This window comes from Ruditapes philippinarum, unplaced genomic scaffold, assembly GCF_026571515.1.
Source record: "Ruditapes philippinarum isolate M1 unplaced genomic scaffold, ASM2657151v2 ctg930_1_1_1_1, whole genome shotgun sequence".
In the NCBI taxonomy this organism is placed as follows: Eukaryota; Metazoa; Mollusca; class Bivalvia; order Venerida; family Veneridae; genus Ruditapes; species Ruditapes philippinarum.
Window position 1 is genome coordinate 51,686 of NW_026853372.1, and position 18,972 is coordinate 70,657.

General features: G+C 31.4%; 1 protein-coding gene across 4 annotated transcripts in view; it reads right to left on the minus strand.

Annotated features, from left to right (window-relative positions):
• Positions 1–13,882, minus strand: part of LOC132736665 (uncharacterized) — a 38,479-nt gene extending 24,597 nt beyond the window's left edge. For all 4 annotated transcript variants that reach the window (XM_060723854.1, XM_060723853.1, XM_060723855.1 and 1 more), the window contains exons 1-8: positions 13,736–13,882; positions 8,616–8,796; positions 7,729–7,794; positions 6,830–7,016; positions 1,895–2,031; positions 1,520–1,699; positions 1,062–1,244; positions 188–439 (exon numbers count right to left, since the gene is read on the minus strand). In XM_060723854.1, coding sequence (XP_060579837.1) covers positions 188–439; positions 1,062–1,244; positions 1,520–1,699; positions 1,895–2,031; positions 6,830–7,016; positions 7,729–7,794; positions 8,616–8,796; positions 13,736–13,801 — 1,252 coding nt within the window. In that variant the 5' untranslated portion in view covers positions 13,802–13,882. The remainder of the gene's footprint in view (positions 1–187; positions 440–1,061; positions 1,245–1,519; positions 1,700–1,894; positions 2,032–6,829; positions 7,017–7,728; positions 7,795–8,615; positions 8,797–13,735) is intronic.
• Positions 13,883–18,972: the final 5,090 nt, after the last annotated feature.

The following is an 18,972-nucleotide window of genomic DNA, read 5'->3' on the forward strand; positions in this document are numbered from 1 at the left end:
ACGTCATTAAGTTTGAACCCAGTACTGTGCACGCTGGTTTTTCACTGAAACAACGTAAGGGGCTTAAATTCAAAACAGTGAAATTATCAAAGTGGAAATTTCACTGTTTCAAACAGTGAAATGACCAGTTTTATATCACTGATATATTTCTATAAACCACCGAAAAGCATGTAATAAATGAACATACCCTCAATGCGAAGTTCGATTAAACATTCAGGCGATTTGTTTCCATTCACGTCAACTGCCATATATGTTACAACTTCAGTTCCTCGTTCAAGCTCTGAACCCCATATTGGCCCACCTGTTTGTACTATGGAAGGGTGCTCATCTGTTTTGTCAAACGCTTCTGGAAGTTGCCATTTAACTAACGTTGACGTAATGCCTCGGTCGGCGTAAAATATTTGTGGAGTAACACAGGAAATAGTTGGCGGTGTGTTATCTAGTTATGATGAGAAAGAATGCCTGATTTGAAATAATGATGATTTAATTCATACGATTATTTTATCTAGAATTCTTGAAATGGGGTGATCCGTCGAAAACAATGAAACAACAATGTTATATTAGAATTAGAGATTCGGTTTGATTAAGTCATTTCATGAGAGATAATGTAAAAAATGCAACACCTCTCACGCCCTTATTCTTCTGCGCGTCGGCCCGATGTTCCACTACCGTCCACATTCTTACATTTGAAGTAACGGAGTGTTTTAATTAACTGATAAGGGAACGTATCACGCCCGCTAGACTGCATGAAGTTTTGATCAAAGGGAAAAAAGAAGGTACAACTAAATTTCAATATTGCTCATTTGTCACACATAAAAATGATTATTACAACACAAAGTATTGTGTTTGTGTAATCATTTGTTATTGCTGACTTTATTTACGACTTATAGATTTCATCTATTATACTCAGAATATTATTTTCTTTAAATAACCATCTATCATGTAATTCAATTATAAATATAATGCAATTACCAATGATGAAAAATTCAGCCTTTGGCAGACAAACTGTGACATATAACAAACACTGCAATAAGAGAAACATCTTAAACATGCCTCCTTACCAACACACAATGAGTTTGCAATATTATACCAAGATCCGTTTGCCTGGCACTGTATATAATAAGCTCCTACTAATGCATATCCATTGTCACATGCCATTGCACATACCGTTTGGTATCCGTAGTTTTGATCCGAGCACTGAACTGTGGCATGCTCAGGCAATTGTGGAGCTCGGCACATGATCTCTTTACAAAAAAGCAAACAATAACCGTAATATTTATCTTAAGAGTAACGAAATTATACATGTATACTGTTGTTTTACTGTTGCCGGGTTTATTAGTAATTGTTTACTAAGCACAGCACCATATTAAATAATAATACGACAAATATCCTTTGAATAAATACTTTTCGTTAAGGTTTAGAAGTCAAAGGAAGTAATTTCCGAACATAGTTATATTGAATACAAAATGTTTCATATACTATTAAACTCAGTTTATTTTAACGATTCAGTTTTTCTTACTTTCACAAATAGGAATCGCCGACCAAGAAGGATCTGCTTCATTTTCACACACGACTGTATCACTTCCGTTTAGCATGTACCCAGTGTCGCATGTGTATTTACACGAGCTTCCTAGTATGTTCTTGTTGTCACAATATCTTTTACCATTTGCAAACCAAGGAAGGGTATCGCAGGTCAGTACTTGCATAAGAAAAAGAAAAGCTCAGAACATGTTTTATATTATTTATGTTAATGTATTCATTTGTTGTTGTTTTTTCTCGTTGCAGTAAAAATATTAGCGGAAATTATATTTGAATTTTGAAAAATGCGTCTGTTGTGCAGTAATAAAATTATTTGAAAAAAAAAATCAGTTCGATTACATATTTATCGACATACCAGTGACTGTAAAGTTAAAATAACAATGGTCTGTGAGACCGTCTGAGTCTGTTGCTTTGTAAATGATAGAATGTGTCTTTCCAGATATGGCGCCGTCAAACCGTCCTCCGTTCTCACCGCCATCAACTTGAACAACACTAAAATATACATATGTTGTATGTAAACACAACAAAATATCAGTACAAGAGATTATCAATCCTCCGCTATAAAATTGCAGTGGAGGGGCCGTTAAGAGCGTATGCGATAGAGCACATATGCATTTGAAAAAGTATGTACTTCGTGTCCGAGTCATAACTTTGTATGCAAGGGATTGCAAACTAAATTTCTGCACATGACTATAATGATTCAACAATTGACAATTTGTCGCACAAGAACCAGGTTACATTATGACAGGTCAAGTTCACAGCATGTTACCTGTGTATTTGTAGAGCGGCCCATATCTTCTTCATGTATCACCGGATTTCAACATAAATTAGTAAATAAGGCCACCATTAGAAAATGTGTCGCGTGCAAGACCTATGTCTGTAGGTCAAAGGTCAAGATCACTGAAAGGATGTGAATTTGTTATAAATATGTATTTAGAACTGTTACATTAACAGTTTGTATCCAGTTCATAATATTGTATGGGTTTTCAGTTTGTTCAAGTGATCATCATAAAGGGTCAACGTGTTGCATTGAAGTCTAAGGCCTCTAGATTTGTTACACATCTTTAACACCTGCATGCATGAAGGGATTTCAACATAAATTAGTACACATTAACACTTTAAATAGGACATGTGTTGAAGTCAAGACTGGAGGTTCACGGTCAAATCCTGTCAGGCTTATTACTGTATCATTGCTAGATGGATTGTCAAATATTTTTGGTATATGTCTTCACTACAGTCACGCTATGTGTTGCATGCAAAAGTCGTATTTGCATCTTCATGTCAAGGTCAAAATTCGAGGTCATAGGTCAAATACAATTGGCTTTAAATTTCTGTCATTACTTGATAGATTGTAAAAATTGGTTGGTATATCATTTCATTTTATTAAATGAATACATAGGCAAAATAGTGACAGAAATATTAAAATGATCTTGTGTACTCAAATTACGTTAAAATGACATTACTTAAAGTCACAGCATAAATTTCTGTGTTAATTCTACATATTTTGGGTTTGAAATGTAAATATATTTTTGTATGTTTAACACAGTCTAGACTCCAACAGAATCACCAAATACTATTAGACAAGTCGTGTGACTTGAATTAAACCCTTGAAGTTAAAAAACCGATATTGTGGATATTGTATGATTGAAACAAGTCTAAGTCATTCATTTTGGCATGTTCTACAACGTTTCCAGAGGTCACTGTGACAACTATTGTGAAATCTTAGCGCTCTATTCTAACCCACGCGGGTCAAGTTAGGAAACTACAATAAATTCTTTATATGGAGAAAAGTTTGTTCCTTTGACTGCCTAGTGTATTCATTTTGAGGATATTTACAGAGTTATGAATGAAAAACTCAAAACTAAGAAGTGAAAATTTTGCCTGTGTCTCCCTTTAAGACGGTGACACATGCGCAATACTACTGTCTGCAACTTTGGGGTTAATGTGGAGGTCAAAGATAAATCAAAGTGCTGCAGCACTGAATGCGACGGACATGCAACCGGAGAGACATTAAGGCTTCTTTTAGAAAAAAAAAACAAAAAAAAAACAAAACACAAAATATATAACAGAGAAAATTTGTTCCATACAAGTTCGAGATTTGTAGAGCAATATATTTTGTGTCTTAAATTGATATAATTCAGATTTTCTACTTTCAAGCACTTAAATACAGAATGAAATTTATGCCTAAAAACTTTGGTCAAACTTGTAAATCAGTGTCCTTATCGATTTATTCTAAGAAATGATATGTAAATATATATAGAAAAAAAAACTATCAACGAAATATTTCTAGAATAAATCCAGGCAAATAAACTTCAAACATAATACATTATACATTTGAGAATGCTATTTAGAATTGCTTCGTATTATATCATAGTGGGCATACAGGCAATAAAATTTAAGTCATTTGTATTTTTATTTCTCTTGGATACATGGATATGTCTCATTAAAAAAAAATTGGTTAAAATCATCAGCAATTAATAGTGTATTTCTTAGATTTTTTTTATTTACAAGGTAAAGATGTAGAGACCAGAGCACATCGTTTTTATTTTAATTTAAATGTCACTTAAGCACTACAGTGTTTAGTTGTCCTTTTCAACTTCACACTAAATTCCATTTTCAACTTGTTTGCTTCTTACATTTGTATAGCATTTCTAAAAGTATTGCATTACAATCCGCTGGTTTATTAATTATATGTTTAATGTGTACTTCCTGATCGCCTGTCCAAAAATCAGAACAGGTGAAGCAGAATCTATTTTTAGAATAGCGAAGGTTAACTCATATCATGACCTAGTAAAATATGTAAACAAACCACAAGAATCGGAAGTAGAACTGATATTAAAACTTCCTTACCATGAAAGACTACATGGCGGTAAAGTGTCTTACATGCATTCTCAAAAATAGATATTTATACTAGCCATTGTACTGTATCTAATATATTAATAACTGCTGAATATTCAGCTAAACCCGCGGTATGAGTCACGAAAATAGTTCTTCTTTTATTAATGCGCGAGTTATCCTAGAGTCACGAAAAACTTTTGATTGGTTAATAATAATGTTTTGTATAATGTAGAAATATTTATTTCCTACTAATATTGTCTTGGAACTCAGAAGTTACACCTTTATTGTAGTATAATTTGCTGTCCTACTTTTTCGACAGCGGTAAATCGTTTCAACAGTAATTTGCATATTGCGCAATAATACTACGGGACTACAACGTTTTTATCAATAATATACGTTCATATTTTAACTTGGATAACTTAATTTGGAATTGAAAAGGCTAAATATGGAAGACATTAAGATATCCAGACAAAGTATGGGAGTTTTGAAGGATCAAATTCATGTACTATTTCTTGGGCTGTTAATTGGTTTAGGACACATTGCGCGAGTGTAGCCAACGAAATCCCATGTGTAGATGACTTAGCTCTGAACGCGCCTGAGGGCGCGTCCGTCGCAAAAAGATATGTTTAATAGTTTTTATTTCTTTGTGTGTTATAAAAATATTTGGTAAATGACTATACTATGGCCAGGGCGTCTTACATCCAGGTAAAATTTTAACTTCAAGGTAAAAATGCCATATTGCGAGGGAATTCTAATTGTTTTTCATGTTTTCGATTTTTATCCAATATTCTAACACTTCTCGTGATTTGTCACTATAGACAAAGAAAAAAAACGGTGTTAAATTGCCAATAAACACTGGTTAGGAACTACTTGTATATGCGGCTGTTAGTTTTTTTCCTCGATTATATAGTTAGCAAATTCTGTTCAAGCACCAATAAAAAGCATTTTTATTGATATTTTCAGTTCTTGTAATGTTTTCTTTTCATAAAATACCGAAATAATATCTCACATACACCACAGATTTTTTATCCATAACAGTTAATAATTGACAAAACGGCGCCAATCCGTAAGGAGCGTAATGACGTCACCCTAAGTATACAACTCATTCATAAATGCTGACGTCATTTCAAACATATAAGAATGATAAATTGGGCACTGATGTAAACACAATACAATCAATTCTAAGACGTAAGTTTTTATTTTTGAAAACTTGGTAAAATAACTTTTTTTCTCTTATTTCTTTTATTATTTTATAATTTCTTTATCTTAGCAACAGTAGGGTGCGACATCGAACAGCGTTATACGAAAATCGGAATAATATCATGAGTGATCTTCCTTATTTTATCTTGTTAGTATCGAAATTATATCGGTATGAGCGGTTTTTATCAGCTATTTAATACTGGTTTTGTCGTTTTAATGCGTAAAAATTAACCACTCAGGTCAATTTCTAACTCCAACCGGTGTTTACTAGCCGATAAACACCGCCAAGACCGGATAAGTGGGCATTTTAGGTCTTGTTTGTGTATACTCATGATTGGAATGAGAACAAGGTATATCAGAAACGCATTTATGCTTTAATATTTGTATCGCTAAATAGCGCACGGAAGCCAAAGCATTTCATAAAGTAAAGGTCATACCTGCTGCTAAACTCAAACTGGGACTTTGATTTTACCACTTCCTTAAGATTATAAATACATTGTATCATAGTTTGGGGACCTTTCTGTTGAAAAAGTGTCAGAGTTAAATCGTATACACATACATGGACAGTGCGGTAACTGGAGTGCAGGTATCAGTTACCCGCACTCCAGATAATGCCCGATGATTTGTTCATTTTTGCTGGGGTTTACATATTGTGACGGCAGAGAAAGGGAAAGGGGCAGAAATATCATATTCAAATGCTCGTTCATTGATTCATTTTTTCTGGGGTTTCGTATAATGACAACAGGGAACGTACTGTCATGTTTAACTATGATACAAAAGAGAAATAACACCAAAACACTCGGCAATCTGATTTATACTCGGGGGCTACGCCCCCTCGTACAAATCAGATAGCCTCGTGTTTCGGTGCTCTTTCTATTACTTAATTTTACAATTTATTTTGTATTACAAAAAAGTCTGAATGCTGTGTATTTGCCGGTATTTTTATTTTGCTACGGCAATGTCTTGTTGTCTCAATCAATTGCTCGACACTAGTCACAATGTGAAAACCATCTCCGGCTACGTTTAGGATACAGTTTACACAATGATATGAAAAGAGATTAATGTGTAAAACATTGAAACATTTATTGAACCATAATCATAATATGAACTTGTATGAAATGTAATAGATTCAATTTTTTACTCATTTCACTTATTTTAACAGCATACTGTTTTTACATTGACTTAGAAACTATTTCAATTAAAAAAACTATGATATATAGACTTATATGGCATTAATTAAAGTAAGTCTGACCTAGGAATATCGTTATCCTCGTCTATTGCTGAAGGCACTGTCCAGTTTACTATCACATTATTTTCTCCAGTACCAATGTTATAATTTTCTTGCAGATCACGTGGTCTACAAGGCTGGGAAAATGAAGGAGGATGTGCTATCGGTGTTTGACCACCACCGCCACCGCCGCCACCGCCAACACGACCACCTTGAAAGAAAATATATGAATTTAAAGATAATTTAATTTTTCACGCTCAGTGATTAAAATCTTTACATTTCGTGAAGAAATCTTGTTAATGTGTCCCAAATACAAATGCTTTTTTATGAATCACTGTAATAAATAAAAATACAACCAGAATAGAGATAAACTTTTTCATGTATCATTAATCGTCAAAGATTTATTCAATAAGTGAGTAATTATACCACAAATATTAAAATTGTGTTATTCGTAAGCGCGATGTAGTGTATTTATGGTTGTTTTTTTTTCAACCAACACTGTAAAGGTTATATGCTAACGTTCAAGATTTTTTATTGGAGGAATATCTAAGGGGGCCCCGTGCATTTTTTTTTCAGACACAAACAGGCACTTGAGTAAAAACGCCCTGTTGGTCAGCTTCTTCACATAAAAACACAAAGTCCGGGGTTTGGTTCGAATCCACGGCAGTAAATGACAAGTGGTTTAAAAATCAATACCCTTATTCACTTGGCCTTGGATACTCCAATAAGATTGGATATCCATAATATTATACTGTTAAGTTAGAAAAACAAATTCGTTCACGATTAAATCTATAAAAATAAAAACTATTTGATTCCTTTCAATTTTGTCGTTTTGAGCGTTTTCAGGGATTCCGGGTTTTCCCTTTTTTATTTCTTTTACAAAAGGAAAAAAGAAACAAACAAATAATTTAACAAATACTTACATAAAATAAAACATCCAATAAAACCGGCCACAACACCCCAAAATCGTTTTTCTCTACGTATAGGTCCTTTTAAATAAATACAAAACAAGCCATGTGTTCTTTGTTAACATACGTGTAGGAATTACAGTTTGAATCTTTACCACTGAACTTAACCTTTATTGCTCATTGCAGATTTTATGCAAAATTAAACACACATTTAGATATAAAAAATTCAAAAAGAAGTCACAGTGTAATTATAAAGAACCAACAAAACAAAAAAGAAACAATTGTACGGACATAACAACAAACAACAGCAACAACGACTACAGAAAACAAGCATGACAAAAGTAAAAATTAAATAACACACACACAATAATAAGGATGATAATAATAATAAAAATAATAATAGTAATAATATAAATGATGATGATGATGATGATGATGATAAAAGTGATTATTACAACAAAAATAATAATACTTGTATTAATAAAAAAACCTTAATAATAGTTCTGACTTGTAATCAGTACAGCATTTTAAAAATCAGTGCATTTTAGCTGAATGTTAAAATATGATACATATTTCTCATATATGTACAGGTGTACTGTCTTTGGTATTAATTTTCATTCTTAAAAAATAAAAGATATGTTTGTTGATGTAAAATAAAAGATCTATTGTTCAAAAGACACTTTTTAAAGGTGTGGTATTTCTAGTGAAAGATTGTCTACCCTTGCGGATGCGACAGTAATATTTCCAATAGAAGCATAACAAGAAAAGAAAGCCATAGTACCAACAACAACAACAAGTTAAAAAGTTACACTATCATTAACACAACATGTAAAATTTTAATTTGAAAGTAAACATGAGAACAATTACAGAACAAACAGACAAAAGAGAAAACAAAATCTTACCGACATAGCTTCCGGTACCAGACCAATGGCCATTGTTACACTCGATAACCTTGTTTTCTTCTGTGATACATGATCCTTGATGATTAACTAACTTACCACCAAAATCTACACCTGTACAGCTTTTGTAGTTTAAAAATTTGATATCTGTTAGATAACACTTATTCTTGATTGTAGCATCTTTCTGTAAAAAGTGAAATGTATCTGTAAAATATATTCTTAAATATACATTTTAAAAGAAATACCGAGTATGGGTCGCTATCCTTTTTAGCCTTCATAGGTACCTATGCTAGTAGCCTCAAAATGAAATAAATTCTTTCTGAATTGTAATTACAGGAACAGATATAGCAATAAGGACTGAGAAAATGGGGAAAATTTTATGAAGTCTGCCCAATTTTAAAAGCGACTTCTTGGTGATAAGCTTAAGGCCATTTTGAGTAAAACTTCGGCAACACTTGCTTATTTATACAGTCATTTTCACTGATCTTTTTCATGCATATAATTTTAATCTAAAAATATCTAAAACTAAGCCTATTCTTGAGACTTTATTATGAGTACTTGAGATTTGGTAATAACTTATGATTTCCGAGATTAATGATATAAACATTCTATCTTAACGTCTGGGGGGGGGGCGGTCACTGTTTTATTGAAACTTTTGATTTCTCTTTTTCCCTTAAGGCTGTTAGGCAGCGCAGCATTTTATTTAATTGCATATGTTTCTTGTTTTAAAAGCATTGTCATTTTGAGCGTTCTTTTTTTAGTGACAGTTGTACAATTATAATACACATACAATGGAAGCAAATTATTTCTATATAAACATATAAGATATAGCCTTACATCCTTTAAATTAACATTTGGTAATGTTTCGTGTGTAATATGATATTGTCCTAATAGAAAAAGAATACATAGCTTCATCTTTCGGTTCAAAACTTTTGTAATAAACGGCTTAAAAGCAATACGATTTAGAGATAACACATAATAATTAGAAATATACCAAAACAAGGATTGTTTTTCCATAATTTTAAATGGTCCTCAGATGTAAATTAATAACTTGATATACAACTTGTATGTGACTTGGGCAGGATCTATCTAAGCGAGGAAGAGCTTAACCGTTTGTACACTAATGTCATGCACGACAGAGCGAAATGCAAGTATCAGATAAGTACACTTTAGAAAGTATCCCTTAAAATTCAGATTATGTAATAGTGATACTTATCAATAAGTTGTTAGCACTGTAGTGAAGAAGTTAATCTATGTCGTATGTTTCCTTCCTTCATTTCTCTGACTTTTTAAGACAATGTTCCCGAAGACTGGTGCAATTTAATTACTGTAACCCCAAAAATTGTCAAGAGTGTCCATTGACATTATATGAGGAACTTATAGTAAATGCTGAACATGAGGAGTCACCTGAAAAACACTTCCATATCTTACGTGTGATTATTTAATGAGAAGGACTATACTTGATAACTTTGTTATAAAACGCTCACCAGGCGACCTTTTATTGAATCTATAGAAGACACACCTTATTCCCCTAATTTTGCTCCACAAGGCTTTCATTTAAATCGAAAATTGATTAAAAGCCATTCACACTTTTCGTGCTGTACAATTATGCAGTTAATATAGATAGTTATGTAATACATAGATAATTGAAAGGAATTATTGTAAAGAATATAAAATTGTAGATTAAATACAGAGTCATGCTGCCTATCAAAACTTAAGTTTCATTCAAAAATATGATTAAAGCATTTATTTACACACATATGACAAGGTCGTAGATACAAATAAACCATAAGGTATAAGAGGGAAATGGGGCATAAACTGTGAAAACAGTATCAATTTTCAGATATGACATGTTTGATATTTAAAGGTGGGCTATTACTCATCTATTTTATACCCCGTTACGTAATAAAATACCAAGTATCTTCTCTACATACATATAGCTGATCTATTAACAGACTCAACCATTTAGAGCTTGATATATTTTCAATTTTACCGTTTTTGAAATTCCGTAAAAGTGTTTTTTACTATTTTAAAAAAAGATTTTTTTTCAGTCAAGAGTGAATGTGGTTAAATAATGTAATATTTAGAGCTCATAAGACCGTGAATTAAAACAGTTTCGGGGCCAGTTATTTACCAATATAGGGCATTACTATTTCATTTATTGGTCAATTGACATTTTATATACCTTTAATCATTTACAAATACTTAATATGGTCAAGATAAACAATATTCATACAAAATAAAACACGAATATAAACATTTATTCTTAATTAATAAATATTCGCACAATATGTAACATGAGGGAAACTTACAAAGAAAATAACCTCACATTCTAAGACGCAAAAATTGCACGTGCTAAATTAATTACCAATAACATTATTTGTCGTAATATAGCACTGAATACAAATAAAAGTTGAGTCTCAGAAATTTATAATTCATCATAAAGGGGCCTCTTATGTCTCAGAAAATCTTTCATTTTTTTTACTAAATATTTTCAAATTTGGTGTCATAAAAAATCTCTTATTACCTGAACTGTATTCTGTTTTTATGTTCTTTTTATTAGAACAGTTTTTATGGGAGACAGAGAACTTTTTTGACACTTTGTTGCTTTTATAGTTGCAAAAATGTCCACGTGCAGCGTATATATGACAATTATAAAGAAGGAATAATTAGTCGATTTTTGTAGCCTAATGTGCCTTTAACTTAGCATTATTAGTCAGAAAAAATGTATCGATTTTTATTGAAACGAATACTTAATATTTAGACAGAATTTTACTTTCAAACTAGCAAAACTCATGTTTGCTTTTATCACACAAGTACCACTTTAATTTTTCTTATCATGTAGCAAGAACACGTGTTTGTTATATGATATAAGATGAAATTAGCTATAATTTTCATTATGTAAAAGTAATAAATTTAAAGCAATTCTGTACTATAACATTTACAAAATGTACACATTTTCATTTAAAAAATACTTTGTTTTACCTTAATTCAGTACATGAAGCATTTGATTAATGAATTAGGGAAAACAAATACTTTGGTAATATAAAATCATTAGTTTAATCCGGGCATATTTTGAGGTTATTTTTATAATCGTTTGTATTTGTATTTCAAATAAAAACAATGTTAGATAATTAAGGGATGTCAGATATATGGCGAAATCAAGGAAACCAGGAACATATATTAAATGCTATTAAACAAAGAATTTTTGATCAATACACCTAGTTTTGGTACAGTGAAATTAATAACTCACAGAAACTTCTAACTTATAGTAGATTTAAACATTCATTTGAACTTGAATCATATCTTGATAATTATTCGATAGACAAAAAATTCAAAATAGCACTAACTAGGTTTCGTCTGTCATCACATAACCTAGAAATTGAACGAGGAAGGTATAATAATGTAATAAGAAATGAAAGAATATGTCAATTTTGTAATCTAAATATGATTGAAAACGAATATCACTTCCTATTAACTTGTCCATTATACTCAAATATTAGAAAAAAATATCTGCAACGTAATTATTATACATGGCCATCTTTAAATAAATTTGATCATTTGATGATGACAAAAAATAAAAAAGAAATAGCAAATCTCTCTTTGCAAATAAACTTCGAAAAGAACTTGAATAACTAATAATCAGCTTTCATCTAGTTTTTCTTGAAAAAAAAATTATTTCATACATTTTATTTTTCCTTTTTTACATTTTGTACTTAATCATTTATTCCAATTCTGACTTAACAAAACAGTTTCTCCCTTAAATACTGTTCTTGTTTATTTGTGACTTTTCTCTTGTCTTATGGTAGTGTTTATATTTCATGTGTAACTACTACAGATGTTAATATGTAGGCTAGAAGTGATGTTAGTATTGCTTTATGCTGAATAAATGTTGTTGTTGTTGTTGTATTTGGCCATAAAACATGTCAAATAACTTTTTTGACTAATCAATATACTATCAAAGAACAGGTTTGGTAAATTTAGACGACATTGTTGGAAGACGTGCACAGATTATACTCTTACAAAACAAGGAAGTAGACCGTTGTTAAACATATCAAAATATTTATAAAACGTTCCAATATTAAGTTACACGATTATATCGCTTTTGTTAGTTTTGATATGGGATACCGATATACATATTATTTTATATATCTGTTTTTATTATATACCTATAAATTTTCTCCCTAAAATACACGCCAATATTGAAGCGCAAATACGTTTCATCGGATAGAAATTTCCGTATTATGTTAGTGACAAATACGGTACAATATATGGAAGTGACGACTTTTTTTGACGTTGGTTCCGATCTTAGCTTTGTATAACGTTGCATTTGGAAACGGGAACCAAAATTATTAAAGGCGTGGCTGGTTTTCAAGAATCACGTATTTATCCGTCAGTCATGAATTTATTTCTTGACAACTACATTTCATTTTCTGAAAAAAAAGAAAAGGTATATAATAAAAGGAAAATTGTGTTGTAGTAGCTTTCTGAGACTATGTATTTTTCTACTCGCAACGTTGGAAAATTGATATATCTGCTGCTCGTAGCAAAATACAAAGCCCCAGAAAGCTACTACAACATAATATTCCGTATATATATACATTATAATCTGTTTATATACCATTTTATAACGTTATAAAATAAAAATATGATAAACGCATTACCTTTTTTTGTGTCGGTCAGAAAGTTTATATAAACTTAATTTTTGCGGCAGCTGAAATTGTTTGTATTTGACGAGTTAAACTAGCGAGCAAAAACAACAACAACAAAAACAACAAACAAACGAACAAAAGTCGAACATATGAACAAAACAAAATAAAAATGAAAAATGGAAAAATCATACCGTTTTAGTTCATGACTGAAAATGTGAAAGCTTTGACTCAAAACTGAAAAAGCTTTTTACAATTATTTGTAACAGCTATTTAAAATTATTTGTTGTTTTTTAATGATCCTAAAGTCGCCTTTTTCTCATATTATTCAATTAGAAATATTACGAAAAATTTTCATAGAATGGCCTTATCGAATGGTCACCTTATCTTTTTCTTTTATTACATTTGAGAATGCTTCTCTTCGGAGGAACACATTTGAAGACACAAATAATACAAATTCAAAATAAAACTTACTTTCGTTTGACTTGATATGCTAACTATTAATCCAAGAAAAATATATATGTAAACATACTCCGTCATGATTTTTACCGGAAAATATTACTACAATAACCTAACTGCGCAGTACAAATATCGCACTAAATAGGATTTTAGATAATGCAAATGTTTTTATATAAGTCTATAAATAAGATACAAGTCATAGCACGGAATGTTGAATTACAAAAATGTAATAGATATGTAAATCAAACAACGTGTGAAGATATATGTTTGCATTTATCAGCATTGTATGCCCAGACCATGTAAAATTCGGTTTGTAAACAATTGCATGGTAAATGTTTTGAAAATGATATCCCCAGCTTCCCTGTGCAATACATACCTAGGTTTATTATATCAAATTGCACAAAACATGATTTTATCTTTATTATAGTTGATACAAGATATACCATCACCGCATCTTTTCTTTTTTCTCTCTCTCAATTTTCTTGAAGGTGCATGTTTAACGTACAAATATAGTCATCATTTAATAACCATCATATCCAAAATAATAAAAGGACCCTCGAATTTTGTACGAATATCATTTATGTAAGAAATGGTTTTTCGAATGCCATGAATTTCAATCAAAATTTTACGGTCAAAATATTTTGCTCGTGTCTTTACAAACCCATTTAAAAAAAATATATAAGCGCTATAATGGGGTGGGTGGTGAACTTAAATAGGGAAATTGTATAAGGTGACATAGTTGGTAGTTTATATGTGTCAGTTACGATCGTCTCGGATTGGAGCCAAATTTTGCCGCATTGGAATATTATTACATATTTAGCCGATTAAAAAATGATACAAAAATAGGATTTAGGCAATTTGTAAAAATGGAAATTCCAAATGAATCATTATCTTATCATCGAACCTTGAAATAGTTTACCCAAACCGGTTTAAAAGACTTAGTATTAAATAACACCTCATCAGATTTCATTTATAAGGAGGTATATAACGATCAAATACTTTCTTTTATGTGCGCCTCTTTAGAAAATAAGTATTCATAAAATAAATGTCTGAATGAAAACTCGTATTAAAATTATAACTTATATCGCTGACACCGATTTACTGTGTTCGCCTTAAAAGATCCAGTCATATTTAAAAATTTATTTATCCAGACTTTTTTTATTTGCATTTCAGACGTTATAAGTTTATCATTGTTGTTAAATCCGGTGTATTTTAAATAACAAAAGGTTTTTTTTCTTATTGTAAATACACCCAAACTTTTACCATTACAACTTCTCGGTGCACTACCGTTTCTATTACAGTGATCAACGAGCTGTGCTGTTCGTCGATACATTTAGTTGTGACTGTAAAGATGTGTTTGTTCCTCGGGAGTAAATAGGAAAAGCACATATAAGCCGAGTACGGCAGTATCTATATCATGGAACATTTCAAAAACCAAACTTACGTTAGAATATATTTTGCTTTCTATTTATTTAATAAAATCTTGACTGTAAAGCAGTCGTATTACGGTTACCATATATGTTTTTTAATTATCAAAATTAATATATCTGTAAGGTTCTGCTTACTTCAAACGTTATCAAGGAAATGTGTTTTACATACGAACTTGCTATAAATTATTACATTTATACAATTTTGATGTTTGCAATTGTGTAATTTAAAACTTAAGTTTATACCCTTGTTGCCATTTCACAATAAAGCTACTGTTTCACAATATTTTTATGTAAGTTCATATCATATTACATGTATTACGAAGGTTTGTCGATATGTAATGCAATATAGTTAATAACTTTAACAAATGTTTTACAGTTTTCTATTTCAACCCTTCCAAATAATCTCGTGCTAAAAACGTCAAATCCATTTTTTAAATGCTTCCACATGTTCATCCTTAGGTATAGCTGTCATTTCCTGTAAAATTGCCGACCCAGTTCATATTTGCTCTTGTAGCGGTGACCTACAAAATGATTTTCTGTTTAGGATAGGGGTTAAGTCACATGGTGCCAAGTCATGAGATGCCAAGTCAGGAGAATACGGTGGATGTTTATGGAGAGTCACTTGTTTTTCTCAAATACAGTAGCTCCTTTGGGTGCAGAAGCGTTGTCATGCCGAAAGTACAGCTCTTTCTTACACATTGAACAGAACGAAGGTTTTATTAAAAAATAGTGACGAATTAAATGGGAAAAAATAATAAATTGGCAAAATTAATCACAACAAATTACATCAAAAGTCCAGACTTGATATGATTGAATCTGTACTTGAGGGATAATGAAAAAATGCATCATTCCTCATTCCCTTTTACACCGGTTTGAGTGGTACTCAATCATCAGCACTTAAAAGTGCTGGCATCAATTATCCCGAAGGACCAGAAAATAAACACTACATTGAAATGATGTAAGGGAAATTTTAGCTGCCTTTCTGCACTTAACACCTTCTGTTGTGAAGTGTAGAAATCCGGTAATATGGTGATCCCCCGGAAGTCAGCTTTGATCACCTGTCACAGTATTAGAAAAAACGCACCCTCATATATCATTAAATGTATATTACGATTTTGTTACGTTTCTAAAAAATGATTGCAATTATAACGGTTAAGCTTAATTTCCAGTTTTATTCAAATGACCATTACTTAGCCTGCTACTTAACTAAATATCGTATGAAAATGTATCATAATGATACATATGTGCAGTAGAAATGACGATTGCATGTGGAGTATATTTACTTTAACGTATATATTTCTTTGATTAGCATTGGACAGGCATCGGAAGACGACACTGAGGCTTTTAAAACAATTAGTAAAGATTTAAAAGGTTAATGAAGTATTTTGCTTAAACTTAAACTAAACACCAGTTCAACCCTCCTTTAAAACCAGTACGAAGACCTTTACAGATGTATAAGTGTGATTTAAAAAAGATATGTATCATACGTTCAGACATTATACAAGACTTTAAGTATACATAGAGACACATATAAATAAGGAAAATATATCTTTAATTGTAAAGGAAAGAGGCATTTTTTGTGCAAAATTTCAGATCATTTCCTAACTCTCTATTCAGAATATTCTTTAATGTAAAAAATGATCGAACAATTAAATACTTTAAACATTTCAATGCTGCCTTTTAACTTAATTCCGACTAAAATTCGAACAAAAGTGGATTGTCTATTTAATTCTGACCATTATAAAGATATTTTAGATAATTTAAGTACAGAACAGAATTCTATTGCACGAGTACAATACTGTCAAAGAAGCTGTATAGGAATACAAAATGTGCACAAAATGTGTTTTTATTCTGCGACAATATGCAGATTGTTAAGGTAGAGATCCGGAAGATGGGAAATATCTCGGAAACATTAATCACAAAAGAAAACAAAAATACATGAAAATAGCAGACTCGGTTTGATTGAGTCTATACATGATGGATAATCAAAAAGTGCAACAACATTTATGCCCCTAGCAACGGTTTAAGCGGTAATCCAACAAACGTACTTATGTTTTAAAGCATGTATGAATGACTATCAAAATATGCAAAATATAAACACAATTTACGTTTTACGAGTTATATACTTTTCTTTTTCTTTTGCGGCGTAAGGCTGTGACATTAGAATGACTCTCTCTTAAGAAATAATCTATAATATTATCGTAATGAAACATTTTTCCATATTGATAATTTTAAGAAAATGCATCCAGGTAAAAATCACTCAAACAAAATGATTGTTTCTGAAATATGTATAAATTTGTTACCATGTCCCACCCATTTTAAACTCTTGTTTTATAATTTTATTCATAAAAAGGCCTACTTTTTTAAATATTTCTAAAGTTATCATGTTGATAAACAAATGGGTTTTTAACGATAATTTTACTTTCAGTATCGTACAATTTACTTATATATATTTTTTCTTTTTTTTCATTCTGTCCCCAAAAGTGTCCCAGCAAGATACCTCCAACACTTTTTGAGATAAGCTCCGGAGAAAACGTATGAAAAATAACAAAGGGCAAAAACTCAAAAAATTATAAAAAAAAGAGTTATCATTCTTGCGCACATCATTCCTCCTCAATAAGATAAATCAATCTATGAAGTTTCATGTTGACATTTCAAAGAGCTTTTGAGTTATGCTCCACTCAGGCAAAAAAAGTAAGTAAGAAAAATAACAAAGGGCAATAACTCAAAAACTATGAAGGGTAGAGTTATCATGGTGGTGCACTGCATACCTCCTGATTGAGATATAACCATCTATGAAGTTTCATGTAGATATTTCAAAGCTTTGGAGAAATATAAGTTTGAAAAATAACAATGGACAATAACTGAAAAATTATGCAGGGTAGAGTAATCATTCTTGTGCACTGCACTCCTTCCCAATATGATCTATCCACTTATGCAGTTTCAAGTTGATACCTCAAATACTTTTTGAGATATGCTCCGGACAAAAATGTCGGACGGAAGGACGGACGGACGGAAGGTCTTATTGTCCCTCTGACCACATTATTACTCTCCCCTGAGAGCGGACGGACGGAAGAACAGACGGAGACTATTTCTATTTCTAATAAACCACATTTCTTGTCTCCTAACGAGATAGTTGATCGAAATACTACTCTCATCACAGGATCTTTATATGTAATTATTGGAGTAGTTTAAATTTGTGTATAAATGCAAAAAAATGTTGTAAAAGAAAGAAAATGACTCCACATACATTAGCATTGTTATGCTTCTAACATGTCATGTCTCATAAAGAAGGATAATTACCATAAATTTCTTAACATCATTCACTTATTAACTTCCCTTTATTAGAAGAGCTAATTTTCTTTTCAAATAAATTTAGTTTTTTAAAGCTCCCAATTACATAAAACATAAGAAGATTCAAATAATATTAAAATCAGCCGGAACTGATAGTCTCTGCCACTCTATCGTGGACCTGAACTCAACCAGAGCACAACCTGGGGCCTAGAAGCTTCAAAACGGAATTCATGCGACAACCCAATCCCAAGGCCATGCTAGTTGCACTGCCGACCCTCGATCTCAAAAGGTTTTCGGAAGTCAGGAGTACCCCGACTTCACGAAGAGCCAATATGTAGGTGACACACGCCACATTTTCCGCAATCTTAATATCTACATGATTCTGTATATTGATCATATCAGCATTAGAAGTTTTAACTATGTATGTATAATACTAGTTGCCTGAAGCTTTATTATGATGTGTCACAAAAAATATTTATTACATTTTATTTAAATAAGACCAAGAAAGCACTCATTTATGGCACCTCT